The 12,052-nt window shown below is 62.3% G+C and overlaps 2 protein-coding genes across 2 annotated transcripts; one reads left to right on the top strand and one right to left on the bottom strand.

The window, feature by feature from the left end:
* Positions 1-404: 404 nt before the first annotated feature.
* On the top strand, positions 405-2,299 carry RASL10A (RAS like family 10 member A; the record flags this gene model as incomplete). Its single annotated transcript, XM_082853810.1, has 3 exons — positions 405-623; positions 1,623-1,747; positions 2,032-2,299. 3 exons carry the CDS (start codon positions 405-407, stop codon positions 2,297-2,299), a joined length of 612 nt encoding a protein of 203 aa, XP_082709936.1.
* Positions 2,300-2,831: 532 nt separating this feature from the next.
* Positions 2,832-8,281, bottom strand: GAS2L1 (growth arrest specific 2 like 1). The gene is made up of 6 exons (XM_082853134.1): positions 8,158-8,281; positions 6,564-7,233; positions 5,093-5,200; positions 4,912-5,008; positions 4,660-4,831; positions 2,832-4,135 (listed from the first exon to the last, which is right to left on the bottom strand). Exons 2-6 carry the CDS (start codon positions 7,212-7,214, stop codon positions 3,121-3,123), a joined length of 2,043 nt encoding a protein of 680 aa, XP_082709260.1. The 5' UTR covers positions 7,215-7,233; positions 8,158-8,281; the 3' UTR covers positions 2,832-3,120.
* Positions 8,282-12,052: the final 3,771 nt, after the last annotated feature.

Raw genomic sequence — 12,052 nt, forward strand, 5'->3', positions numbered from 1 at the left:
GACAGAGGGACGGAGGCGCCGAGAGGCAGTGCCGCCCCCAGCGCCCCTCTCCGCCGCGGGACCCAAGCAGGGGGTCCGACCTCGGTGCCCCGCGCTGCGGGCGGCGCCTCCAGTCGCGCTGCGAGAGGAGGCCGTGTCTGTGCGCGGCGCGCTCGGTCTGTTCTCTTCCGAGCTTGGCACCCGCCGGAGCTGCTCTCACGTCTTCCGTCGGCCTGCTCTGCTGTCTGTCTGCCCGCCCACCGCCAGTTGCATCCTCCGGCCTGGCCTCCCTGGGCCCCGGGTGCTCCGAGGGGCGATGAGGAGCGCGGCGGGGCCGGGGCGTACCGGGCAGGGCGCGCGGCGCGCGCCGAGCGGCGTCGGCCCATGAGGCTTCTCAGCGCGGGGCGCGGCAGCACGCGCGGGCCATGGGGGGCAGCCTGCGGGTGGCGGTGCTGGGCGCCCCGGGCGTGGGCAAGACAGCCATCATCCGCCAGTTCCTGTTCGGTGACTACCCCGAGCGCCACCGGCCCACGGACGGGCCGCGCCTCTACCGGCCCGCGGTGCTGCTCGACGGCGCCGTCTACGACCTGAGTATCCGCGACGGCGACGGTGCTGGCCCCGGTCAGAGCCCCGGGGGGCTAGAGGTAGCAGCTCGAGGAGTGGGCAGGGGCGTGTGACAGCATGTGTGTGGGTGCTCGGTACACACGTGCGAGTCCGCGTGGACGGCCCAGGGGTGCCCGACTGTGTTCATGGGCCGAAGAATGAATGTGTGTCCTTGCGTTTGTGTGTCTCACCCCTTCTGCTGGCCTGAAGTTGCCCAAAATCAGGCCCGAGACCCGGCGAGTTTGCAAGGTGGCTTTTTCTAGCTCGCTTAAGTGCCTCTCTGTTTGCCTGCCTCCGCTGGTGGGTGGGGATCCGTGCGTGGGGGAGCATGGTCCTGCCTCCCTGAGGGTGAGCGTTGTGGGTCTGGGGCCTTGAGCAGAGCCGCACTGGGAGAGGTTGAAGCCAGACATAGTGGTGTACTTTCTAGGGGGATCATTCTCTGCTCCCTCATTCCTGTGACCTGCAGCAAAGACTCGTCTAGTAATTTTGCAAAGTCCAGGACAGACTTTGAATCCTTGGAGCTGATGCCTTCGAGAGGTGAAGAGGAAGGAGCAGGCAGGATTAAGCAGGGCTTCCTGGAGGGGGTGGCATTTGGGCTAAACCTGGAAGGATGAGTGAACTTTTGATGAAAAGAAGTAGTGGAAGCATTCCAGGTGGAAAGAGCAGCATGTGCTTAGGCCAAAGGCCTAAACGTGTACAGCTGCCGCTAATTAGTGGTCTCTGCGGGCTGGGGGAACACCGGCCAAGGGCTTTGGAATTAGGCTGAAGCATAACTACCAAGGAGGGGGTCTGGGGAGGGGCGGGGTTTGTCTCGAGTTGAACTGTGGGAAACTGGAGGAGGAGGAAGAAGATAGGAGTGAGGGGAGAGGAGACCCAGAGTGAAAGAGGGTTGAGGGCTGACCGGCTTCAGGCACGGTTTTAAAATTCATACCCCAGCGTCCGTAAGGACAGTGGGTTTAGCGTCAAGGCCCCTGCTGGAGGACTGGGCATGGGAAAGTGGGAAGGGGGGGCTCCGGCAAATTCTGGCCTCCCGCCCCCAGGAGTGGCCGGACCCTAAAGACTGGAGCTTGCAGGACACGGACGCCTTCGTGCTCGTCTATGATATCTGCAGCCCAGACAGCTTTGACTATGTGAAGGCGCTGCGGCAGCGCATCGCGGAGACCAGGTAGGTGAGCAGCGGGGCGGAGGGGAGTGTTTGCGGGTCTGGCCAGGCCTTTGCCTGAGGTGAGTGAGGGGGTTCTTCCGCCATCTTGGGCCTGGTCTCAGGCCTTCCGGGCCTGGCCTCTAGCCCTATGCGGTCTTTAGGCCTGGGTCTTTGTGTCTTTGTGGTTCTGGTAATTTGCTGGGGGGGTCTCTGGCCGCAAGAGGGGAATGTATATACCCACTTGGGGGGATTCTCCGGCCATGGGGTCCGTGGCACCGCGACCCTTTTTCCCATTTGGCCCCCAGGCCGGCGGGCGCACCCGAGGCGCCCATCCTTGTGGTGGGCAACAAGCGGGACCGGCAGCGGCTGCGGTTCGGGCCTCGGCGCGCACTGGCTGCGCTAGTGCGCAGGGGCTGGCGCTGTGGATACCTCGAGTGCTCGGCCAAGTACAATTGGCACGTGCTGCGTCTCTTCCGCGAGCTGCTGCGCTGCGCTTTGGTGCGCGCACGCCCTGCGCATCCGGCTCTGCGCCTGCAGGGGGCGCTGCATCCGGCGCGCTGCAGCCTCATGTGATTGAATTGGACGACACGACCGATGGCGGGGAGGGGTCCTCCATTTGACTGGAACAACTGGGGACCCGGATTGGACGAGATTGCCCAACTTCTCTCGGATTGGACAGGACAGCCTCCTCTCTGATTGGCTGAGGAACACTCCCACCCAGTCTCCTGGGCGACAGGCTTCTCTTTGAATCTCATTGGACCCAGCTAGGCCCCATTGGACAGTCCTTTCTGGGACCTCATTGGGTCACGATCCCATTGGATGGAAGGGACGTGGTTATGCATCTGATTGGAAGCTCTCAGACTGCTCTTGGAGTTTCATTGGACAAACAGTTAAATCCCGCCTCTCAGGAGGAAATAAAGGGGGAAACAACTCAAGTGCACCTGGCACTTCTGGGATGGCAGGATAATCCTAAGCGTGAAGGTCAGAGCTGCCAGGCATTGCCCCCTGGCAATTAACTCCAGAATCCCAACCTGTAATGAGGGCCCCCAAATGGGTGTGATGGCCCCAAGGCTGAGTCCCCAAGAAGCAGACGCAAGTAGCTGGAACAAAACTTTACTGTCAGGCTCTGCAGGGCCACAGGACCGCAGGAAGGGTCCTTATTGGGCTGGCCCAGCCCCCTCTAAGGCATTCAATAATATTAGTAATTAAATAGCAATGCTCATCCCCCAACCGGAATGTACAACAGAGGTCCCATTGTGCCATGTGGTCCCAAGGGGTCTGGTCCCATGAGGTCTGGTCCCCAAGAGGCAGGGGGGACTCCCTGATGCAGAGGGGTTAAGGCCACAAAGGAAAAGGAGAAGGAATGGGGGACTGGGGGCAGCTGGGCTGGTCCATCACATCCAGGAATCTGGCTCAGCCCTTGGGCTGACTGACTGCAGGGCATGCCAGGCCCTGGACTCCGTGGGTCCAGATGGGCGGCGGGGGCCCCTCGGGGTGGGGATGCGTGAGGGTTTTCGGTCTGGCTGTGTGTCCATCCGGCCTCGTGCCCAGGTCCTCAGGGGCTCTGGGCCGGCCATGGGGCTCCCAGGTGCATCTGGTGGGCCCCCTACACCGGGGCAGGGGTTGCCTTCATCGGAAGAGCTAGACAGAGCTGGGCCTCGGGGCCCGGGCAGCCCATTGGCCATCCTGCCAGAGTCTGCGGGTTGGCCACACTTGCCACCCAGGACGCTGAGGGACGAAGAGGAGGAGCTGGAGGAACAGTAGGCTGAGTCAGGAGCTGGAGGGTCTGGGGCCCGAACCAGGTCAGGGGCTGGTCCCGTCGGGGTCCCGCCAGCAGCAGCCTTAAGCGCTCGGGCATTGGCCAGGAACTCCTCTTCCAGGCGCTGGAATAGTTGCTGCTCCTCCTTTGGGTCAAGCTGCAGGGGTGTGCGGAAGACACTGGCCGGGGTGGTGCTCAACTCTGGACTGGGGCTGGGGACCCGGGGAGGCCGGGGGGCTGCGGGGCTGTGGGCACGGGGAGTCTGGGGGCTGCTCCTGCCCCGTGGCATCCATGAGTGCTGCCCATCTCGGTCCCGACGCACCAGCAGCACAGCCTGCTCTTCACGGCTCTGGCTCCGGGCCCGCCGGGCAGGGCTGGGGCCCAACAGCTGTCCTCCTCTGCCTCCTGGGGCCCCACGCAGCCGCCCCCGATCCAGCCGGTCTCGGGACTGGCTGCGCGGGGCGGGGGGGCGTCTCGGGGAGGCCGGAGTGCCTGTGGTCACCCGACGGCTGGGCCGTTCCCGTCGGGGGCCAGTGCCTGAGTCTTCACTGCGGGCACCAAGGGGGCCGCTCTGGGCTGAGGAGGCTGAGGAATCGCTGTCCCCGGAGTAGCGGCGGGAGCGGGGGTGGGGGGGCAGCTGGTCCCGGGCCCTGGGGCAGGGGAGCAAGAGAGAGAGCTGGGGCAACGCGGAGGGGACTGGCGTGCAGAAAGGGCAGGAAGAGTAAGGAACCAGCAGCCGCGTGGTTGGGGCGGGGGGTGGGAGAGGCACCTGTGGTGTGGTGACGGGAGTGCCAAGGGTGTCTGTTGCCCTGGGGACTTCCAGGGAGAAGTGAGAGGCTCTGCCACAGCTTCCTGCAGCCACGGCCACCCCCGCCGCCCCAAGGCAGCAGAAGAAGTAAGGCCCTAAGCTCCCCCTCCCCGGGCCTCCAGTTTCCTGGGCAGGCCATCGGGAAGCAGGGTTGGACTGGCCGCCACCCAGCCCCCAAGGCCCGCCCAGCTGTGTTGTTCGTTTGGTTGGGTTGCCATGGAGACGGGAAGCCGGGCCTGCCGCCACCTCCCCACCCCCGGGAACTTTTCCCAGGGTGTGAGTCACGGAGCACAGTCATCCAGGCCAGGGCGGGCGCCCCCACCCCCACCCCCTGGACCCCTCACCCCGCGTCCTCCTGCTTCTCACCTGAGCGGGGTCTCGGGCCCCTCCTTCGAGCTGCGTAAGCTAATGGGTGTCACCTCCGGGCGGGAGCCCCTGCGCTCACCCCCGGAGGCTGGGCTACCAGCTCGGGGGCTTCGGGTGGGCGACACCCGCTGTGGGGAGAAGGTGCGGGCCCTCGTCTGGGGTGGGCGGTGGGCTGCAGGGAGAGAGGACGGGTGGCGCATGAGAGGTGGGGCCACAGAGGTGCCCCCCCCCGCCCCCGCCGTGGGCACTGACCCGTGGAAGAGCAGCGGCAGGGGTCGTGCTTGTCCAGGTAGTGCTCCAGCGTGTCCCAGCCGCCGCCCACGCGCACCATCACGTGGCTTCTCAGCACCTGTGGCAGCCCAGCGTGGGCAGGTCACGGCCTGCCCCCCCACCTCCCAGGCTGCCACCTGCTCAGGTAGCCCCTGGCTCTCACCCGCACAAAGATGAGCAGACTGGAGTCTCCCACGCGGTACTTTCCCTCCGAGACTTTGATCATGGGAAACTGGTCTGGGCAGGTGCAGCACCCCAAGATCTCTCTCACCTGAAGCCAGAGAGAGGCTGGAGGTCAGGGGTCAGGTCACTCCTCCCCTGGCCCAATGTCAGCAACTCCAGGGTCAGAAGGAAGTAAGTCCTTCTGGAAGCTCTCCTTCCCCTTTGGCTACCAGGGGTCAGGGAGCTGACTAGGAAAAGATGGAGGGACTGTGGTTGGGCCAGGGCCTGGGACCCCAACAAGGCACATTCTTCAAGTCCCTGAGCCCTGGGGGAGTCCTCACTCCCCCTCGCCCACTTCACAGACATGAATGTTGAGACCCACAGAGAGGCCAGGTTTGGGGTGGAGGCAGGCCACAGAGAGGCCAGGTTTGGGGTGGAGGCAGGACCCACACCCCATGGAGGCAGGAGTGCCACAGACATATGGGGCACACGCATACACCAACGTGCACACCAGGCCACCCGCCCAGCTAGCATACATCTGCCCACATGCTCCCCCAGGCTGGGAGCTGCCAGGCTGGCTGTGTGGGCGGCCCGCCTGCCTCCTTGCCCACAGCGGAGCTGCTGAGAAAATGAGCAGGTGGAGCCTCTGGTGACCCTGGTGCAGGATGGGGTGGGGTGGCAACCTCTGCCCACAGCCATCCGGCTACCCGCCTCCAGGAAGGGGACATCATGTTCTAACCTCCTGATAAGAAGGAAACTCTTGGCCCGGCTGTGTGGGTGTTAGGGACACCTAGGTCCCGGGAAGAGGAGGAGGAAGCTGGGGTCATGGTCTGGCACCTCCTATGCTCAGGGTAGAACTAATCCTGCAGCTCCTGAAAGGACTTTAGCCCCCAGTAGCAGCAGCTACTCCAGGCTTGGGTTCCCAGATAAGTGATGTGTGCAGGGCCCTGGAGAGAAGGAGGGACCTGCAGAGCCCCTGGGAGCTTCCCTAGGCACTCACTGAGCACCTACTGTGTGCCAAGCGCCTTGCCCAGGACCAAACAACACAGGCACCCATTCAACCTCGAGCTCAGTGATGGTGTGAATGCAAATGTCTAGCAGCTGAGCGCAGGGAGGGCATACAGGAGGGGCTCAAATCACACGGCCCCCAGGATGAAGGAACACCTAGCACTTATCTGGTGCATGGTTACCACAGAAAGGAAGCAGGGAGATCGTGCAATGGGACCCGAGTTTTCTCCCAGGCCGTGCTGGGCCCTGTGACCTCACCCAGCACCTCTCCCTCTCTGGGCCTGCTCAACTCCTTGGGGCCAGGTATCCACTTGGTGCTCAACATAAGCACTCTTTCCATGGGGCAGGCTGTCCTGCAGATACGAGGATAGGCCCCCGGAGGTTGCAGGCACCACCCTGCTGTCTGGTCCCTGGGTAAAGGGAGAGTAAGCCAGGCCGCCGGGCATACGCACTCGGGGACTTACCAGCTCGTCAAGGTTGCGTAGGTCGCTGGGTGTCATGCGGGGCCCGCGGGAGGGAGCCCCCGGGGCAGTGGCGATCTCAGCAGCAGCAGCAGCGGTGGCAGCGTCCTCCCCGGCACTGGGGGCGTTGGGGGCCGTGGGCGCGGCGCACAACTCCTGCTCAATTTCCTGTTCGAACTGCACGAGGCGAGGGGCCAGCAGGCCGAGGCGGGCCCCGCGCCGCGCCACCTCCAGCAGGCACAGCACCACGCTTTTCTCGTTCTTTCGCAGCACCAAATCCTCGGTCTCAAACATGAGCACTTCGGGCACACCCAGCTCTGCGCGGCACCAGCCGATGAAGGTGGCCACATTGTCTCGGGCCACGAAGGAGCCGGGTGCCACGCTGTGTGCCTGGAAGGCCACCCCACGGGCTGGGCGGGTGGCGGCCATCGCGCGGGCGGCCTCGGTGACGGCATTGGCATGCTGGCACAGGGTGGTGCCCGTGGCCAGCCCCGTCAGGAAGCCATCGCCACCGCTGGGCAGACCCAGGCCATACAAGGCGTTGAGCCACTCGGCCAGGTCCTCCTTCATGGCCTCCACGTAGGCCTCACTTGAGCGGAACGGCCGCACGCTCTTGGCTGCCGAGCCCGCGATGCCCACCACGGGGTCTGCCATGCCCAGGCCAGCCGAGTCACTGTGGGCAGGGACACGGGTCAGGATGGCTGTGAGGACCCAGCAGGCGCTCAGTACAGGCTATGCCGCTGACCACCTGCACCCGCCTGTCGTTTCAGACCAAATGCCTGGGTTTGAGCCCTGGCTGTGAGAAACTCTTCGCCTTAATTTTCCCATCTGCAAAATGGATGCAATAATAGTACCTTCCTCATAGGAACTAATGGGATGATTTTTATAAATGACTTAGTGTCCATAAGTGTTTGCTGCTTGGTTCTTTGGGGGAGGGGGGATTGAAAGACTTGGCAGGAGTCCTCCTGCCCAGGCAGGGAGGCACCCATCCTTACTGCCCCTGTGATAGGTAAAGAGATGAGCCCTAGAGAGATGTAGCCCACGGCCCTGGACTCACAGTAGGAACCCCGGTCCTGACCTCAGAGAGGGGTTAGGTCGACTGCTGAGGGCTGGTGGCGATCCCACTTCCTCCGGAAAGATCCTAGGTCCTCCCTCAGCCTCCCTTCCGTAAGGACTGTGTCATTCTAACGACAGAACAGCAGCAGTAGTAAAGTAATCGCAGTGACCTTGGCCAGGTCTGAGCGTGCAGTGATATTATCTCCATTTTACAGATGAGGAAACTGAGGCGCAGAGCTCGCTCAAGGTCACAGAGCAGTGGGTGGCGGAGCCGGGGCCGACCTGCCCGCGTTGCTGATCCGGCAGCCGGCTGGCCCGCCCGCCTCCTCCAAGGAGCCTCGCTAGCGCCCCAGGCTGGTGCCTGTGAGCCGGGACTCAGAAGGGCCTTCGCCAGTCCTGGCTGTCCTCTGGGCTTCGGCCCAGAGAGGGTGCGGGGCTGCCCAAGGTCACACAGCCCTGGGGAACAGAGGCCCGCGGCTGCCGCCGCCAGGTCCCCTTCAGTGTGCGCCGGGCAGTGGGTGCTGGGGGTCCCCGCGCTCACCTGGCTCATCCCGCGGCCTCGGGGAGCATCGCCCCGGCGGGGCCGGAGCCGGGCCGGGCCGCCGCAGGGAGGCGCCGCCCGAGCTACAGCGGATCCCCGTCCCACCACCGCGTCCTCAGCGCCTGCAGTCTCCGCCCCGCCTCTCTGGAATTCGGATCCGGCCGGAGGGGGTGGGCGGGGCCGCGCTCTCTTAAAGGGGACGCGCTGTTCCCGGCCTGTGGAGGGGCTGGAGTCTCCAGATGCGGAGCGGGCCAGGGACTCGGCCCGGCCCTGAGCGGAGGCGGGACCACGGCCCCCAGGCGACCCTTCCAGCCCAGAAGTCCCATCCCCAGTCAGGCTAGTCCCCACGGTCCCTTCCACCCTCCTTGGTCTCCTGGGGAGGGGTTTGGGTGTTTCTAGTTGCTCTGCCTCCCCAGATAGTGGCCTCCCCGGGTGAGCACAAACGGGCAGTTCCCAAGACGAACTCAGGAAGCGATAGGGGCCCGGGGATGCAAGTCACCTCCGGCTGGAGTGGACCTCCTTAGCTCAGATAAATGAGCCGTCCAGCCTTGGGTGTCGGGCTTCCTATCAGCAACGCCGGCCTGGGGGAGGGGGAAGATGGCTCCGTTTTACCCCCACTTAACCACTGGCTCCTTATCGAATGCTCCCTCAGGTTAGGGGAATCCGTGGCTGAGGCCCACGTTTCTGACGCTGCGGCCCATACACTGCAGTGGGGACAGGCCAGTCCTGGACCACCTCTGGCTATCGGGGTGGGCCATGGAATAAACGGCAGAGGCTAGGCGGCAGCCTGGCTCTGGAGAGTTAAGACCCACTGGTTTCTTTTCAAGCTGCACAGGATAGACCTGGCTGGGACCAGCGGGAAATCCTGCCCCTGCTGCCGTTGGGCGGGGACACCAGGCCTGGCTGGGCAGCAGCCTCACTGGCCAGGCGGGGCTGCTGCGGGGAAGCACCACCACCAACCGCCCAATGCTCAGAGCTTTAATAAAGCTCCTACTGTGTGCCAGGCCAGCTGTGTGCCCTTGACCTGAAGGAAACAATGAGTCACCTCTATGAGGGACACTCATGCCCAAACTTGGGCTGAGTCAGGAGAGTAGCTGGTGGCGCAGGGATTTGAACAATGACTATTATGGGAATACCTTCATTCAAGGATCGGGGCATTTGTTACCTACTATGTGCCTGACCTCCTGGTGGCAGGCTGCTCACATCATCTCACTGAGTCCTTGTGACCTTTCAAAAGGTGGGCTCTTACCCCAATACCCAGGTCGTGCAGGTCCCACTCTACCCTCTCCACAGCCCACTCCATCCACTGTAGAGTGAGGAAGGCCCGTGTCTAGAAGTAGTAACTAACGGCTGACATTGACATGGAGCCTACTGGGTGCTGTGTCTTTTGGCACTGCAAAACCAAGAGCAAAAAGCAGGGAACAAAACAGAGCCAGCTCCCAGGCTCACAGTCTAGAGGTGGCTCCTGGGCTGCAACAGGGACAAGGCACTGGGGAGAAGGGAGTGGGGAGCAGGAGTGGGGGTGGGATGGGCCTGCAATTTTTTTTTTTAATTTATTTATTTAGTATTTATTTTTGGCTGCGTTGGGTCTTCGTAGCTGTGCGAGGGCTTTCTCTAGTTGCTGCGCACGGGGGCTACTCTTCATTGTGGTGCGAGGGCTTCTCATTGCGGTGGCTTCTCTTATTGCAGAGCATGGGCTCTAGGTGCGCGGGCTTCAGTAGTTGTGGCTTACAGGCTCTAGAGCACAGACTCAGTAGTTGTGGTTCATGGGCTTAGTTGCTTCACGGCATGTGGGACCTTCCGAGACTAGGGATTGAACCCCTGTCCCCTGCATTGGCAGGCGGATTCTTAACCACTGTGCTACCAGGGAAGTCAGTCCCTGTTTGTTTTTTTAAAAATATTTATTTGTCTGCGCTGGGTCTTAGTTGCGGCAGGAGGGATATTTGTTGCAGCATGCGGAATCTTTAGTTGTGGCATGTGGGATCTAGTTCCCTGACCAGGGATTGAACCCGGGCCACCTGTATTGGGAGAACGGAGTCTTAGCCACTGGACCACCAGGGAAGTCCCAGGCCTGTAATTTTTGATCAGTGAACAGTAAAGGTGAGGGAGGGAGCTGTGTGGATATCTGGAAAGAGAATGTTTCAGTTTCAGGGAATAGCCAGGGCAAAGGTCAAGGTAGGCGGGTGCCTGGTGTGTTCAAGAAAGAGGGAGGGGGTCTCTGAGGCTGGGTGGAGGCAGATGGAGGTGGGGCTGAGGGGCCACACCTCTTTTGAGGGACCTGGCAGCCAGGGAGGGAATTAGAGCAGGGGAGGGGTGTGACCTGACTTAGGTCATAACAGGTTCCCTGTGGTACTGTGGTGGATAGGGCAGGGGCCCTGGAGGAAACCAGGTGGTGCCAGTGTTGAGAGGAGTTGGATTCTGGCTGTATTTTGAGGGGAAAGCGGATAGAATATGCTGGTGAATCGGGTGTGAAGGTGAGGACAGAGTTACAGGTTTGGGGCTGCTGATACCTGGGGAGGACAGGATTGCTGCAGATGGGGCAGGGGAAGATCAGGGTGTGGAAACTAAGTAATTAAATTATCCATGCTTTTTTGTGTTCTCCTTTTACAATTTTGGGAGACTGAGGCCCAGAGAGGGTAAGGGATGTGTGTGGTCACCAGCTGTGCAGGAATTTGACCCCTGCTCATATCTACCTCGTGTCTCTGCAGGGCCCTGGACACAGGAGAGGTCAGACTGAACCTAGGCCCTTCTGTTGGTCATTGGATGAGATGGTTAAGCTCCCTGAGTCAGTTGCACTGTTTGTAAAATGGGACAACAGCAGTCACACCACAGAGTTGTGAAAATGTTATTACTCAGCCGAGTGCAGCCAGGGCATACATCCACGGCTCTTCTGAGGAGGAGGAGCCGAGGGGGGATTGTTCCTCTCTATCTCCAGTCCCCTGAGCTGTGGCCTGCCATCACAGAGGCCCACTGCAGACCAGAGACTCCAATATTCTGACTCTAGGACACATGGCAGGTGTGGTTCCCACTGGTGTGGCCAGACCCACGGCCCAGGCCATGGAGGGCCTTGGCTTTGATCCCCTGTATCGTAAGGCGTCCTCTCCTCTTCCTGGCAGGACCAAGGGAAGTACAGACACCACTGGTGGGACGAGAGGTTTGGGCTATGGTTGTCCTGAGCCCATCCCCACAGACCCCACAGGCCACCTTTGAGTACAGAATGCTGTGGCTCCAGTGCAGGCTCGGGCTGGCCCTTGGGCGATGGGCACATGGCTGGATTTCCAGCCTCAGCTGCTGGGTGCTAGGGTGCAGCCTGGTGGCCTCGGTTGCAGCCGGAGGTTGGACGATGGGCTTGCCGGCAGGCCCCAGCCCTGGCACTGGGCAGCTCAGGTCCTGGCTGGTTCCATCCGATGCCCTCTGGGCTAGACTGACCTGTGAGCATGGCCCAGGATGAGTTGGTGACCCACCGGGGGCTTCAGGATGCTTTGTCCAGATGTGGGTCCAATCATGACGACTGCTCCTGCCCCGGCTGCGGGGTGAGTGACCCCAAGCTCCCCTGAGCTGCCTCCTGTGCCCCGGAGAAGCAGGACCAGAAAGCCTGGAAGGCCCGCTTTCCCACCAGCCTCCATCTCTGTGCTCATGCTCACTCTGCGCCCAGCAGCTCTGTCAGGAGCGGGGCAGGATGGGGCGCTCCAGGGCCCGTGGTTGGGCCTAGGGGAGGCCCTGTCACTGCACTGTCCTTGGCTCCAATTTCCTCCCTTGGAGGTGAGCCACTCCCTGTGAGCCTTTGTCCACGCGTAGGGGCAGAGATCGGTCTCCCACTGACCCCTGAACCTTGGCCTGGGTCTGCAGGGTGTGGCCTTGTGGGACCACGAGGGTGTGCGGAAAATTTTTATCC

This window comes from Leucopleurus acutus, assembly GCF_964270905.1.
Source record: "Leucopleurus acutus genome assembly, chromosome: 13".
Lineage (NCBI taxonomy): Eukaryota > Metazoa > Chordata > Mammalia > Artiodactyla > Delphinidae > Leucopleurus > Leucopleurus acutus.